General features: G+C 39.4%; 1 protein-coding gene across 2 annotated transcripts in view; it reads left to right on the forward strand.

The window, feature by feature from the left end:
* The window catches only part of NSMCE2 (NSE2 (MMS21) homolog, SMC5-SMC6 complex SUMO ligase), a 211,631-nt gene that overhangs the window by 22,832 nt on the left and 171,863 nt on the right, over nucleotides 1–16,936 (forward strand). For both annotated transcript variants that reach the window (XM_032415833.1, XM_032415835.1), the window contains exon 3: nucleotides 15,981–16,087. In XM_032415833.1, coding sequence (XP_032271724.1) covers nucleotides 15,981–16,087 — 107 coding nt within the window. The remainder of the gene's footprint in view (nucleotides 1–15,980; nucleotides 16,088–16,936) is intronic.

Consider the following 16,936-nt stretch of genomic DNA (forward strand, 5'->3'; position numbering starts at 1 on the left):
GCACTGTACCGAGGACGGGCCGTGATGGCGCTGTACTGAGGACGGGCCGACACTGGCACTGTACTGAGGACGGGCTGACACGGGCACTGTACCGAGGACGGGCTGTGATGGCGCTGTACTGAGGACGGGCTGACACTGGCAGCATTTTGGAAGCGTAAGGCTGTGACCAGGACGAGGTCTACGAATGAGGCCATGGTCAGGTTTATAGCTCAGCAGTCAGGGTTCATGAATCTTCTGTTTTTAGAGGTCAGGAATAGTCTTTATAACGAGGGACTTTCATTAGTCACGGGTCGGGGTTTAGAGGATTAGTAGATCTCACATATCAGGTAAAAAGTTGTATCATTGCATCAGGACAGAGATAGTGGAACTTAAGTGATGGCAAATGGAATGTGCACGGAAGGGCCATATTAGGCTCACACGTTACACAGCGAACAGGTGCAGCAGGTAGCGGCAGTGAGTTCTGGGACAGAAAAAATGCTTAGCGATTGTAGGAACTTGAAGGAAGAGATTCTTTCTCTTTGAACCTCCTGCAGAAATGTTTCTCAAACTGCATTCCTCAACAGCCTGCCTTAGAAACATCTGGGAGGCTTATTTAAAAATTACAGAATCAGAGCTTCTGGAAGCAGAGCCCAGGAATCAGCATTTTAGCCAAACATCCCAAGTAATTCTGGTCCATTCAGAAGTTCGAGAACCCTTGCCTCTGTAGCGAGTGGTGAAGTCCCTTGCACCAAGTAGGTGTGCCCTTGTGTATTTACTAAATTGAATTGCACGTTTGTTCTGATACTTCTGAGTAGAGGGCTGACTTAGCAAGTAATGTGAATAAAAATCCCTAATGCTTACTGAGTGTGTGTTCTGTGCTGCACTCTGTGCTGAGTGCTGTTTGTCAATTAGCTCCTTTAATTTGTATGAAAGATACTATTATTATTCTCTCTTAACGGAAGATTGATAGGAAAATAAGGTTTAGAACGTTTAGATAACTTGCCCAAGATCACAAAAATTCTTCAATGGCAGGTGCAGAATTCAAAGCCAGGCATTCTGCCTCCAAAGTCCATGTTATTTCTGACATTGTGGAATCTTTGCCTTTGGGGGTTAATGCTATGCATCCCCACAGTTTCGGAGATAAATAAACCAATCTTACAAGGAATAGGAGACTTAAAATCATACTACCATTGAAGTGTTTCTGCAACTAAAAATTTGTGTGTGTTCGTATTTTACTGTATTCAGCTCTCTAGGGAGTAGTGCAATAGTGAGTGATGTTCTTGAGTCCTACGGAGAGGCATGTTTCTTAAAACAATTTAGAATGATTAAAAAAGATAAAACATTTCAAGAAGATTTGCCATGTCACATTACTGTAAAGCTACAGTACCATAGAGCATAAGGGTAAGAGCACATATTTATAGACCCTTAAACTTGAAATAGCTTATTCAGCTCCCTTTTACAAAAGAAGGGAACTGAGCCCCGAAAACTCAGAATCTTTGGGCAATATCGTCAGCTCCAGATGTCCTGATTCGGTCCAAACCATTTCCGCTTTCATTCTGCTTCTTTCTCAGGTCTCTTTATGAACAATTAAAATTTAAACTGGAATTATTTTAAAAATCCATTCCATTTAGATGAACCTAATTAAAAGGTGTACAGATACTCACTGGAGGATGACAATTTGTAGCTGAAATTAGAAGCAAATCTATTCTGGTAAAGTTGGAAGGAATATTGGGTGCAGTTGCAAAAAATAGATGTGAGTAAATGACTTAGGATATTTAAATAGAAAAGTTTGTTTTAAAACAAAGGCTTTTGTAGAATGCATTATTTATGGGAGCTTACATTCAGTTTTGGTTTTCTAGCTTTTTAAAAGGCCTAAAATAATTCAAGAGTATAAAAATAGGAAAACAGCTGGTTGAGTTCTAGATTCGTTGAAAATGTGGATTTGAAGTAACAGTTCCTCTTTGTCTTAGAATTTTGTGAATTCAGAAAGAATCTTAGAGAAAAGACAATTTATGATTTTAACTTTAAAACATACATTAAAATAGTGGATCTCAAATTTTGCCACACTTCAGAATCACCTGGAGGACTTGTTAAAATACAGATTGCTGTTTGCCACCCCAGAGTTTCAGATCCAGTTGTTTGGTGGAGGGCCCGAGAGCTTACATTTCTAACAAGTTCCCAGGTGGTGCTAATGCACCTGGTCCGGTGACCACACTTTGAGAACTACTGGGTTGGAGAAAACAAATTATAATAAAAAGCAATCATAATTTTGTGAGGTTAATTATAGACTGAAAGCTGGTTTCTTTGATATCTGCTACATAAAAAATTTCTGTTGACTCATGTTTTCATACTTTATAGTCATAGTAAAACCATAATGATGACACTGAGAGACTATGATACTTGAAGTCCCTTCTGAGTCATTTTGATAAGATGAAATTATATTAAACGTGGCCTATGTTAGAGTGTGTTTTTTTGGTAATAGTTGTCTGGAAATTAGGACTCTGTGTGTGGAATACATTAGGGTAGCTCTCCAGTTACTCCACATCCTCATCAACATTTGATATGGGCAGTCTTCTTAATTTCAGCTATTCTAATAAACACATAGTGGTATCTTACAGTGTTTCAATTTGCATTTCCCTACTGACCAGTAATGTTGAATACCTTTTTGTGGGCTTATTTGGCATTTACCTCTTTGGTGAAGTATCTATCCAAGTCTTGTTCCATTTGTTATGGCTTTTTATTATTATTCAATTTTGAGAATTATATTTTCTGAATACAGTTTTTTATGAGATATATGATTTGTATTTTCTCCCACTCTGTGCTCTTAACAGATTATTTGGAGGAACAGAAGTTTTTAATTTTGATGATCTCCAATTTATCAATTTATTCTCTTATGGCTTGTGTTTTAGTGTTGTATTTAAGAACTCTTAACCCAAGATCTCAAAGATTTTCTTCATAATTTTTTCTAGAAGTTTTATGGTTTTAGATTTTACATTTAGATTTGTGATCCATTCTGACTAAATGTATGGTTTTGGCTCGAAGTATGGATCAAAGGTGTTTTGTTCTGTTTTGTTTTGTTCTGCATATGATAGCCAGTTGTACCATCAACTTGTTGAAATGACTGTTCTTTCTTCACTGAATTGCCTCAGCTCCTTTGTCAAATCATTCATCCGTATACACCCGTTTGTATTTCTGGACTCTGTTTTGTTCTGTTGATCTGTTTGTCTGTATTCCAATACCACCCTATTTGGATTACTGAAGCTTTATAATAAGTCTTGAAAGTGGGTAGTGTTGGGCCTCCAGCTTTGTCTTTTTCAAGGTTGTTTTGGCTATTCTAGGTCTTTTGCATTTTCCATATGAATTTTAGAATCTGTGTCAATTCTACGAAAAAGGTCAGCTGAGATTTTGATTGGTATTGTGTGCCCTGCAACCTGAAAACTCCCTCAATATAGTAAGGGGGGCAGTCAGTTACAGGTTTCACCTCATGTTTCCTATTACCCTGATTCCTCTTCCTTGCATGACTTGTAGCATCTTGCAAACCATTATTTATTTATATATTTTCAGTTTGAATTTTTTGTTTCAGGCAGGAGAATAAATTTGGTCCCAGTTACTCAGTCTTGGCCAAAAGTGGAAATACTGTGGTAAGTTTTTGATAAACAAGAGAGTAACCTCAGATTTGTTCTTGAGCATTGGTATGCTCAAGACATGGAAGAAGGACTGGAGGGGAAAGAGGGTGAAAAAGGAAATCACTAAAGAAGCAAAGCGGTAATCTGAGGAAGAAATAATAAGGATTGAAATTAAGGCAGCTGTGGTTGAAAAGTGAGGAAAAGAGAGAGTAGTTGACTTGAGTGGGCCGAATTGCTAGAACCTGGTGAGTAGTTAGATGTGGAGGATGCTAGAGGGAGGATTCTAAGATGACTTCAGGGTTTGGGTTTTGCATGTCAGTTCACTTTGGCTGCCGAGACTGGGTGCCTGTATGTGGCATGTGATTGATTGGAAGCTCCTAGTTTACAAATAGTACGTAGTGTTACAGAACCAGTTACTTGCTCATTGAATATTCATAGTTCTTTATCTCTTAACTTTGCAGTTCCTTAGAAGTGTCATCCAGAAACAGATATTAGTGGCTGATAATTCCCATTCCAGACGTAGTTTACTTTCCCCAACAGAGTTCTCTGAGCTGTTTCTAGTAGATTGAAGTGTTTATGGATCATTATTTCTTTGTTGAAGAGGAAAGAGGTTTTTTTTAAAGAAGGCAAGACAAACAATTTTGGGAGTCACTGCTGATTTAAGTCAAAGTTACGAAAATAAAACATCTTAGAAATGGTAAGATATGTATTAAAAAAAAGAATTATCTTATAAGTTCTTCTCAAGAACGTGCACTATGTGTAGGTACAGATATAAGGAAATATGCTGTATCAGATGGGAGAGGTATTACAATGTTTGTGGCAAATTATGATAGATTTATTTTCTGGAGTTGTCAGTGATTTAAGTTTTAACAGATTGATTTGCCCTTGTTTTCGTGAAATCAAATTTATTTTTATTTGAGTATAGTTGACACTGTTAATTAGTCTCAGGTGTACAGTAAAGTAACTTGACAAGTTTTACATTATGCCATGTTCACTACAAAGCAAGTTTATTTTACTTTTCCGAAAATAACAAGCATAGAAATTCTCCTCTGACAGGAATGGAACATACAGTTGTTCCCTCCTCTTGTGATTGGCCTCTTACTCTTTCCTTAAAGAAATGTTTCTCAGAACAAACTACTCATTTAGACCAACATTTGAGAAGTAAATAACAGAGATTACAGTTCCTGTCATCGTAGATCTTATAATCTAATGAACTTCTTATCAGATCTTCTCAAGCTTCTATTTATAATATATATATATATTTTAAAGATTTTATTTATTTATTTGACAGAGAGAGACAGCGAGAGAGGGAACACAAGCAGGCGGAGTGGGAGAGGGAGAAGCAGGCTTCCCGCAGAACAGGGAGCCTGATGCAGGGCTCGATCCCAGGACCCTGGGATCATGACCTGAGCTGAAGGCAGACACCTAACGACTGAGCCACCGAGGCGCCCCTATAATATATATATATTTTAAAGTAGGCTCCGTGCCCAGCATGGAGCCCGATGTATAGGGCTTGAACTCACGACCCTGAGATCAAGACCTGAGCTGAACTCAAGAGTTGGACGCTTAACTGACTGAGCCACCCAGGTGCCCCTCAAACTTATTTTTATATTTTTTGAGGACTTAATTTCTGTTTCATTAACTTTCTATTTTAAAGTAGGCTGACCCCATTTGAAATTTTTTCTGGTATAAATTTATTTAAAATGAGTACGGAGATAGGCTGGTCTAAGGCAGTTTGCGTCCACGTGCAAGCAAAAGATCATTAACCTTTTTTTGAGTAGCAGTCTCATTTATGAGCTTGATTACCCTAGTTCCTCTTCACCCCCCCCCTTTTTTTAAATTGTGATTGCCCTGGTACAGTAGGGATGATTTTTAGTCTAATATGAATAGATCTTAGGAAGGCATTTGGCAAAGTCTTAGGACATGGAGAAATGGGTTATGCCCAGAGGGTGATGATTATTGAGATAGTTAGGAGAATGGATTCTGTTATTTAATAGACCCCCCATTTGAATGTTCCCTCTACAGCTCATTGGCTATATAACCTTGGTTCAGGGTACTTAACCTCTCTGAGCCCATTTTTTTGTTCCACTGGATGGGGATAATGATGGTGTCTCCTTCACAGAGTTAGTATAAGGATTGAATGAAATGATGTGTATAAATTGCTTAGCATGTGTCTGGCACATAATGAGTGCTCAGTAAATGTTATTATTTAATTTCTTGAAAGAAAACTAGTAATCAACACGTGATTGCAGCGGTACACGTGTAATAATGGTGTTATCCTAGCCTTCATTGGTTAACCCATGGCTGTAATTGTTTTTAATTTCTGGAGTCCATCTGTAAAAGGGACACTAGCAAATGAAGCACATTTAAATGAAGGCAGGTCAGCTGGGTTGAATGAACTTGATCATTATTTATCCTGGAGAAGCAAAGCTTAAAGGTAGGAAATACTTAACAGGCATCTTCAGATCTTGGAAAAACTGTGATCTGGGAGAGTTGACTGTTTCTGTGTGGCTCACTAATAGCTCTTCTGCAGTCTGCTGTTGAGGACTAGGGTTCAAGTCCCACTTCTGATATTGGGGCATGACTTCAGTGAAGCACTTAACCTCTCTGAGCCTCAATTTCCTCAGCCATATAAAACAGAGAGTAAAATCACTATACGGAGGTTATGAGGTGTAAATAAGTTAATGTGTGTGAGAGCAATTCACATTTATTGTTGTCATTGCCTAGAATTGTTCTAGGGTGGTGATGAATCAGCTCTGTCTTTGGAAGGGCTCTAATAATTAGAGCTGTTTGGCAGAGAACAGGCTTTCCCACCACACCAAGAGCCAAACACAGGCAGGGTAGTCCTATCAGGGCTTTTTTGAAATTTTTGCATGGAGTGGAAATTTGTATAAGCTGTTTGAGAAAAGGTGCAGGGTTTACCTTGTTTGCTGCTCTGTCCAGGCCACCGAACAGAGTGCCGGGCACATGGTCTGTGCTTGGTAAATATTTATTCAGTGAGTGAATGGAAGTTCCCCTCTAACCACCCATATTGTATTCTTTGTTTAGCATCTCTCCTTTCTTGTTTTTAGTATGTTCATGTTGTTTTCCCCGATATATTTGTTTGCCTTAATTTCTGTTGTCCTTTTTAAAAGAGGGTTCCTTATACATAGAGTATTTCCATGGAATGAGAACCTCATTACAATGGTTGCTTCTGGGGAGGGAGTTTGGGGATTGGAGATACCACATGATTATGCTGTTTGAATTTTTCAGCTGTGTGCTTAATTCTCAACCACATGCTTTACTTATTTTATTTATTCATTTATTTATTTTTGAGAGGGGGTGGGGCAGGGGAGGAAGCAGACTCCCCACTGAGCAGGGAGCCTGATGCAGGATCCCAGGACCCTGGGATCGTGACCTGAGCTGAAGGCCCACACTTAACCCACTGAGCCACCCAGGCGGCCCTGTGGGTATGTTTTAAAATGGTAGCTACCCATAGCCTGGGATTCATAGTGCTTTTGATGACTAGTAGAGACTAGATTGTATCCAGAGACCGTTTCTATGATTTTGTGAACCTAATCCTTCATAGAATTTATTTCAAGTAATATTTTGAGTTATTCGTTACCATGGTGGTTTATGGAATATTAACTATATGTTTTAAGGAAATACCTGTCTATATAACGAAAGATGGTCTCCATTACTGTGGGGTAGAACTATGTCAGTCAATTTTACTTGCTCTCTCTCTCTTACAAAAAGGTAATGTTTAGGAGAATTCCTTTATCTAGAGAACTGATCATTTATTACCCCGTGACTTTTGCATGAGTGGATTATTTACTGGTGTGTAGTAATTCAGACCCTTATAGCTTGTGCCTTCCCTGCTAACTTTAAAGTTAGACCTGAGGTCAGTTCCTAATGTCACCATGTATTAACTGTGTGACCTGGGGCAAATGATTTAACCTCTATGAGTATCAGTTTCCTTCTTGAATTACTTTTAATAACACCTAATCCATATTGTTGTAACAAAGGATGGAATGAGTAGTATGTTCAAAGTGCACGTTGTCAGTATTCAGTGAAGATTTGTTCTTTTTTTTTTTTTAGTCTATATCTTTCTCCTCTTTTCTCATCCCCAGTGTTTTTGTTTGAGATTTTAAACTCGAATCCAGCCTCTCTGGATAGGGGTGAGAGCATTTGTTTAGCCTCTACTTCAGTCTGGTGAACATCTGGTGCACACCTACTCATCTTTCAAGATACAGTACACATTTATCCCCTCACCTGTTAAACCTTTCCTACCTTCTGTGGGCAGGAGTAGCTGCTCCTTGCTTGAATGCATTTTTTCCCTCTGCCTGGCATATAGTAAGTACTTAAGCATATAGTAGGTAAATGGGCTTCTGGACATGAGTTGGTAGGGGGAGGTTTACAGAGCTTCTCATTGAGCATTGCGGTTTTGTGAGTTCAACTTAGTGCTTTGGTCTCAAGTTAGAAAAAACAGCTGAGAGAGTTAAGGAGGTGACCTTCACTTGATACCTTTTGGTTCTAAGAGTAAAATGCTTTCAGCATTTAGGCTAATTACATTTGCAGAGTAGTTTTCCATTCAGCAGTAATTATAATGACAGATATTTTGTTTGTGCTTACCATGGGCCAGGCCCTGTGCTGATCATTTTGTCTGTGTTTTCTCATTTAGTCCTTATCTTGGCTTTATGAGTTAAATACTGTTATTGTACCCATTCCACAGAAGAGGAAACTCTTAATACGGTGACTGACCAAAGACTACATAGCTAGAAAGTTAATAGAGCCTAGATTTGAATATAATCTGACTCCAGAACTGGCTTTTTGAGTTCCTGTATTATACAACTTCCCTCTTCTGTATTATTGACAAGAAAATTGTATGGATGAGTAAAGAGGATTGTAAAGGTCAATATTTCTTGAAGATTTCCCCCATATTCGTTGCGTTTATAGTTGCGTACCAGTTTGTACCATAACTCTGTTCTACTCTTCACTATTATTTCTGGTGGGAGGCAGTTATAGAATGTGGATTTGGTTTTTACTTTTCCTCCACACTAATATCTGTGTGGGGAGGAATAATTATGGCTAAAGTACAGTGTAGTGAGAAGTAACAAGTTTCTATTAAATATTGCTCAAGCAGTGAGTAAGTCATTAAATTTGACTCCTGATGAATATATAATGATTGCTTAATACTAGGCTGCCAGGAAAAACATACACACACACCCACTCACAAAGGTAGGTGTGTATGTAGGTATATGTTGCTAGAGATAGTTGGAGCTGTATTTTAAGAGAGGAAGGGGTTTTTTTGTTTTGTTTTGGTTTTGGTTTTTTTGTGGAGGGAGGGAAAGGTATGATTTATACTGTCATTTGTTTGAGTTCATCCTGAAAGACGAAATTTCTTGTTTACAAAATATAGAAGAATCTCTGAAGAGATTAGGAAGAGATTTGTTTCAAAAAGTAAAATCTCTCTATTCCACGTTCCATCTGTTCTAGGAAATTTAAAATCCAATCAGGCAATTCCCTGCCTCGTTTTCTTCCCTGCTCCTTACCAAAATGGACATATGTACTTTATGGTGTGGATATTTATCAGATCCTTCTAGGTGTGTGATTCATGTTGAATTGGAGTCAGTAACCCTAGAAGAACACTAAATGGCTGCTTTGTCTTAGTCCGGCATTTTATTGATCAAATGCGTGGAGTTGAATTTAATCAACTATATGTAATTGGTACTGTTCCTGTTCAGACATGCCCATATGACTTTGTAGAATAAAGAACACCAGATTCTGCAATTTTTATTTGTTTAGGACAGATTTCAGGAAACGACTTGGCCAGGGACAGAACTATATAATTGAATCAGGAACAAAAAGTTGGAAGGGCTAAGTAGATGAAATTTGTCTTCAGGGCATGCCCCCCTAACACACACACATTCACACGTGTTCTAGTTGTAAAGGTAGGGAAGTTTTATGGACCTATAAGACATGAAGCATTTGGTCCTATTCTGGAGATTAGGGAGGATTCAGGAAAGGGATCTGTGGCTGAGATCATAGAGAACAGCAGAGCGAAGCAAAAAGACATCTGGTAGTGTAGAGGTGCTACCCAGATGTGTATGGACATGTTAGGGGAAAGAGGAGGGAAAATGTCCCTTTTTCATGTCTGTTTCACTGAAGGCAGTTCTACTGAGGACCTGAGGGGTTGCTAAGAGAACTTGCTTGGCTCTACTAGGTACTACATGTGCTTGGCCCTGTTTCAGCTATGTCTCCCAAACCTCAGAACTGGGCCTTAGGGAAGAGACTTTATTTCTCTCTAGTGCAGATGCCTTGAGCTGCAGCTCTAGGCAGCTGTGGCTAGGGAGGGGCCTTATTTAGAATAGTAGGTCTACAGGCTGCATCTCTTAGCTGCATCTCTTCCCTTCCCTTCCCTTCTGCGGAACTGGTCGCTGGTCTGGAACAAGAGCTTGATTGGTCTACTGACCATGCCCACCTGGACTTGGAGAAGCCAAGATAAAGAATCTTCTGCTCCCTCACCTTTAACCATTGGCCTAAAATGGCATTATATTGAGCAAATAATATGTGAAGAGACCCTAGACAATCTTGGAACTCACCCTGAATGATAAACTCTCATGAGTCCATGCTGTGCTATGCAAGAATTACCATATTGCTATAGGCTTATTACCTGTATCTTTTGGTTATAAATAGAGGACTTGGCATTTGCCTCACACGAGTCTGCATCTATAAAAGTAGCTAGTTTGTCATCTCCCTTCCATTTCTTTCTCAGACCTATCTCTTGGCCTCATTTTGCCCTGGTCTTTCATACTCCAGACAACTAGCATTGATTGTTACTATTTTGCTTTTATAACTTGTTCCTGCTATCACCTTTCTCTCATTGAAGCCTCATGAATTTTGTTTTAAGTTGAAGTGATTGCAACACGAAATCACCCATTTCTTCTTAGTGTTGTACAGATCATGTAACTTTATTGCCTTATTCAACACTTCAAACAGGGAATAGTAATAGTTAGAATATTGCTGTTAGTGCGTTTTGACATTGAGTAACAGATGACGTGTCTAATGAATAGCGTGGCTGCTTAGATTGCATAATTATAGGTTTGTTTGACTTTAGGGAAATCATACACAGGCCAACTGCATCCATTCAGACACTCTTTATATTCTATAAATGTCAGAGCACTTGAGTCTAAAAAGAAGTCGTCCTAGGGTGACTGTCATTATTCTTCTAAGGTTTGCCACTGAACAGGAAAAAGAAAAATGAAAGAGAAACCGTCTTTTAAAAATGGGTTTCGGGGCGCCTGGGTGACTCAGTGGTTAAAAGTCTGCCTTCGGCTCGGGTCACAATCGCAGGGTCCTGGGATTGAGCCCCGCATCGGGCTCCCTGCTCAGTGGCACTCCCCCTGCTTGTGTTCCCTCTCTCGCTGTGTCTCTCTCTGTCAAATAAATAAATAAAATCTTTAAAAAAAATAAAAATGGGTTTCATTCTTTGGCCCTCTCTGGTCTAAATAACATTTTTAAAGTTCTTCGGGTACTATTAACAGTCCGTAGTATTCGGGATGGTGCCAACCAGGATCCCTCGGCACAGACACTCAGATTTGAAGGAGGACAGCCCTGCTGCTGACATACTTACAGAAACAGTTACAATTTTATCCTGTAAATCGGAGATTATCTGTGCCCTCTGGACTTGATTTGCTGGGGCGGGGCGGGGGGATATATTGAAGCTAGTTCTTGTGCTAACTTCTTGGAACAGTTTCCTAATTAATGCACCAGATGTTTTGTTACACGGGCCTCGCAGACTCCCCGAGCTCTCCATGAGACTTCCCTATGTAGTTATTGGCTTATAGAGGAATGTTCAAGTATATCTCTTAGGTTCATTTGATTAATACAAGCGAAGGTTGATTTTAATAAATGCTCATTGAATGGCACATCGAAGAAATGTGAATATTCCTAGATTCCCCAGACCCCGTTTGGCCAGGGGGAGGCAGTCAGAGGCATAGACGATAGGAATGGTTTCGATACTGGCTGCACTCAGAAGGATCTCTGCTACTCGAAGACTTCCCCTTGAACGTGTCTCTGCTGCGGGTTTGATTTCATAGCAGCTAGAGTCCCTTTCCTTACCTCCTGGCATGTGGTGGGCAACTTGGTTGCTTTTACACCCCCTCCAGCTGGCCTTGCTGATGTGAAAAGTTGCTCTCTTCACCACCATTAAAATTTCGTAGTCTTCTAAAAGGGAAGAATCGTTTTCTTTTTGTTACCAATTTCCTCCATGTAAGGAATTTGGAAGAGCTTTTATGGGACCGGGTCTGATAGCAGTTGCATGACATTGCTTGGTGTCTTACTTGGAATGGACTACCAAGGGGCTGAGATGACGAGGCTGGGGGCCAAGACTTTCTCCCCAGTGAGGGTTTGTTCCCTGGATATTCATGGAGGAGTTGGAGGTGCTTGTCCTTCTCCTCGTGGTTACGCACCTGTCAGCAGAGGCGGGCAGTGTGCAAACTCTGCCGCTGGAAAGCCTGAGTTGGCAGCCTCCCTGTGCCCCTCACTACCTCTGTGGTGCTGAGCAGATTCCTTCAGCTGCTCAGTTTTTCACTTTTCTCGTTGGTAAAGTGCAGATGAAAGAGTTGCTGTGAGGTTTACTGTAAATGGTGTGCTCAGTATAGTCTTGGCACATAATAAAGCGCTTACTAATTATTAGTTACAGCGATTATCGTTATGTATTTTTTTTCATCGTCGTTACTGCTCTCCATGCTTTATCAGCTGCACCGATCTCCTGTAATGCCAGCTTTTGTGTACAGTAGTAATTGCTTCTCTGGGATTGTCATTCTGTGAATATTAACATTATTTGTGTGCTTCTCTTCCCCCACCTCCCTTGCCCCCCACGTGCTGGTAGCCAAGCTTTTTCCGATGGAAAAATCTCCATGAAAATATAATGGGCGAATGAGTTTATATCAAATGTCTTCATTACACTTTAATTCAGTAGATCTCTGAGGCAGGACAATTTATAGTTTGGTGAAGGTTTAATTTTCAAATTTATTAAATAATGCCACGTGACAACATTGAAGGAAGAGATGCTGTAATTCTTCATTAGTTCCCAAGAACATTAAAGCATCATTCTTGCCCTCAAATGGGTTAAAATCTCTTTGGAGAAATGAGACAAATGCACATAAGAAGATAAGAATGTTTATGGTTGAAAGTGCCAAAGTATCAAGTATAGTTGTTAAGATAAATTAAGGAAAGGAGGAGAGATCTTTCTAGGCTGGCATGGTTTAAAAGCAGGTAGGGCTTGAGTTCAGCCCTTGAAGGATGTATAGGATTTAGTTTGGTATAGATTTTTAGGAAGTCTTTCCCATAAGAGTGGGGGAATTTTGGTAGTGGGATTATATTTTGGGCAGTAAAGGGGCAAGGAAACTTTGGCTGGTCAGTCCCTCCACACCCACCCCATCCCCGGTTCACTTTTTAGTCAAAAGCCAACTCCCTGTGTCTGTGTTCATTCCCAGTTCCTCTTGAATCCTTCGGGGATTTATTTGGCCTGTTTGCCTTTTTCATGCAACACCATGCTCTTCCCTCACTCACCTTGATTGTTTAGTAGGGCAGGACACAGATTCCCTATGCCTTCCGTAGCCAGGTGTTTCTGAAACATGAATACAAATCATGGTTTTAAGAGAGATTATTATTGCAATAGGGAAATAAAGGTTAACAAGAAGAACAGCAAGAATCACCGAAAGAATCTTAAAATGTAAGGTTGCTACTCGATAGGTACGTTCTCATGGTCTCTCTTCCAGATTCCTTTTGCTGTGGGACTCCTTCTAGTTCATAGGTCTCTGGTCTCCAGTCCTCTTCTGTGGTGGACGGAGACCCTGACTTTAACCAGAAGTGACCTGACCTGGCTCACATCCAGGTGGGGCGTGAGTGTCAGTTCCTCTCAGGACTAGCTTCCTGATCTTTTCTGGTGTTTTCCCTCTTGCCTCTGGCTGCACTATTCATCACTTAGGGCCTTCAGCCTGTCCCAACATTCTTGGGCCCTGGAGCCTTCGCTGAGGCTGCAGGAAGCCCCAGGTGACTTCAAAAGATTCTTGCCTTAGGCTTGGTGCCATCAAACCTGACCCAGCCATCACTCATTTTCTCCTTTGCAGGCAAGGTCTCCTTGGCCTTGTAATTTGAAATTGCCATCTGGTTCATGTCTTGCTAGCATCCTTGGGACCTTGATAATGAGAACCATGATCCCATTTGTTTTATTTTGCAAACTCTTTTCATAGCATTTTTAATGTCATTGAAAGCACATTTTTATGTGCTTTCAAAAATAAACTCATTTAATTCCAGAGGGAGATTGCCAACATTATATCGATTTCCACAGATTAACCAAATACAGTAAAATGCCTGCCTTTATGTAAATCACAAACCATCATATTAGGATATAAATTGCTTAAAATTCTCTTTCTGATCATCAAGTAATTAATATGATTTTTAACGAACAGTTGCTGTATGCATAGCAGATACATGTTGCTATCAGCAACACCTAAACAGTTTGTCTCCCTTTTTAACATTTGGACATTTTCACAACATTGACCTGTGATTGATGGTCTGACAGTTTTATTTGTAATATGACTTGAGTCCTTTCTCATACACTATTTTGTTAAAAATGTTGTATTTAATATGGGGAATGTAAATACAAATTTTTCTTTGTAAATACTGTCCCCTTCCCCCTCCTCAAAAACAAAAAAACTTATATTGGGATATATATATACAGTCTGTGAAGTCTGGGTGATAAAAGCCAAGAGACATCTACCAGAAGCAAGTTAATCCAGGAGATATTTTCTGAAATGTGTTTATAATTGACTATTGTAAAATTGAAGCATAATTTTAAAGTCTAGGACAGTCACTTTCAAAAGCCAGGTGTAAGTGCATATATTATTTCTTGACTTTGGGATGATCTGTCCTATTGTTCTGTAGAGTAGATAAGAAATCCTGACATTTGTCTGAGCTGAGGTATTTGAATGGAGAATCTTTGAGTGTGTGCATTCCCAAATGTGACTAAGTCAACTTTACTAAATTCTTGTCATTCAGCTTTTTTAATATTAAAATTTGTATTATTTCGTGTTCTTGATCTTCCCCTATACTTAGAGCTTGAAAAAAAGTTTAAAAGCACTTAACATTTCTTTGCTTTTCCAATCTGCTAGTCACTCCGTATAGTCTCCTGTTACGCAAGGGTATTTTAATTTTTTAAACGTAGTAAGCATAATTGTTTCATACTCTGATAGATAATTCCAATATCTGAAACATTTGTAGATCTGTTTCTGCTGATTCTTACTCTTGGTGTCTTGTTTTCTTGTGTTTTTTAAGGTTTGTAAGGTTTTTCTGTTGATTTTATTTTTTTCCCCCTGTAATCTGCTCATTCTCCTTCACAATTATTTGTATGGATTAATTGAGGCCTGGGATAAAAATGTCTTCTTCAGAGGGGAGTGCCTGGAGGTACTATTTCAGTGTGAGACCACCTCACACCAAGATCAGGGCTTGGGTTCCCCGGACCACTCAGGTGAGGGGAACCCAGGCAGCAAACCCAGGACAGCTGGCCTGTGGCCATAGGTTTTCAGAAACAGGTTTGTTTTCTTTCTCTCTTACCTGTTTTCTGCTCGGTGGCCAAGGCCAACCCTGCTGCAGCCTGGAGGAGCTGGGTGGCATTACTTTGGTTCCTCTGTAATCTGAGGAGTTAGAGACCCAGCTGGCGTGGGGGAGGGATGTGACTGTGGTGTTCTGTGCTCTGCCTTGCTTTTTCTGTTTTCTCTAGATTTTGCCCTGGTTGTTTCTAACTGTCTTGTAACTCTCTTGTTTTTAAGGAGTTTCCTTCCTTCCTTCTTTCCTCCCTCCTTCCCTCCCTCCCTCTGTCCCTCTCTTTCTTCCCTCCCTCTCCCCTCGCTCCCTCCCGTCCTTCCTTTATTTTAACTGAGTGTTTTTCTGGTTTTCAGTAGAATTGGTCCACATAAGCTACTGTACTAGAAATGGAAATCTTTCTTATTTGATCTTTAATAATCCCGTGAGGTGCATGTGCAGATACATGGCTGGGCTGCTTTAACTGAAAAGGAAAAACTAAAAAGGAAACGGAAGCCGAGAGAAGTGTAGTGGTTGATTTATGATCACACAACTAAATGGCACAGCTTCAAACTCCTAAGTCTGAGTCTACTTTTTTTTTCCACTCCAGCCTTTGAGCTTTCTTCTACTGGGTGTATTCTCAGAATTTTGAATGAAGCAGGCCTATGTTAAGGAGGTCTTTAAAAAATATGCAATACCTTTTACAAAATTGTTTAGATCATTGACTAGTAAGGATTATATTGGAACAACTTTCTCCAGAGATAGCATTTTAAATGGAAAACAGTAATTGCTTTCTTTTTCTTGCAGCTGAAGTGAGTAGTGAATACAGTATGGACAAGGCAATGGTTGAATTGGCCATGATGGATCGGGAACTAAGCCATTATGTAAAGGCTGTTCAATCTGCAATAAGTCATGTAAGTTTATACCACTCACCTGGTAATATTTGGTTACAGCTCACTGACCTGAAAACAGAAACACATCATCAAAATTCTTCTCTAGCCTTTAATATTTCCTTATCATTACTGTAGCAGCCATTAATTTCTTCTTAATTAAGAAGTTTATAGAAAAGGAATCTTAAGTAGTTTCCCAGCTAGGTCACCTAGGTTTATTTAGAATATTACATCTATTTTAGATTTTCTTGCTGTTTTTTTTTGGTCTTGAAATCTTTAGTGTAAGCCCCCTTCGAATGTGAGTAGATTTTTATAAAATGCTAAAAATTGCATAGAACGTGTTTTTATTGTTATGTTTGCTGCAGCATACAATTTAGACCAGGCTTAGTTACTCATTCTCCAGCTTTAACTAATATGCAGCTATTGCAAAATTCATAGGATCAGATAATATGGGAGAGTTTTAGAGCAAGTTTAAAAATAAAGAAGGCTGACATTTTAGTTTTTCCAGAAGCCAAACTTATTTTTGTTGACTCCAGCTGTCACAGGAACAACACATGAGGCAGTTAAGGTGGGAACATAGCGACATCCTTTTCAGCAGTACTGGGTTGAGTAAGAAATGAGCAATATGATTGCAGTAATATTTCTGAGAAGTCCTTTGTCCTCTGAGCAGTGGAAACTCCCCTTTGAACTGATTTCAGATACCTGTGTAATAGGGTGTCTTGTACTTCTGGTTTCTTTATTTGCCTTTTCTTACTTCTATCTATGGGAAAATGCCAAAAATCAAATATTTTAGAAGATTGGCTGCTGTTCAGTGGAAGATAAATTTTTAAAAATGGTTTATTACTTAAGCTATACTTAAATGAGCATTACATA

This window comes from Phoca vitulina, unplaced genomic scaffold (genome assembly GCF_004348235.1).
Source record: "Phoca vitulina isolate PV1807 unplaced genomic scaffold, GSC_HSeal_1.0 scaffold18, whole genome shotgun sequence".
Classification (NCBI taxonomy): Eukaryota; Metazoa; Chordata; class Mammalia; order Carnivora; family Phocidae; genus Phoca; species Phoca vitulina.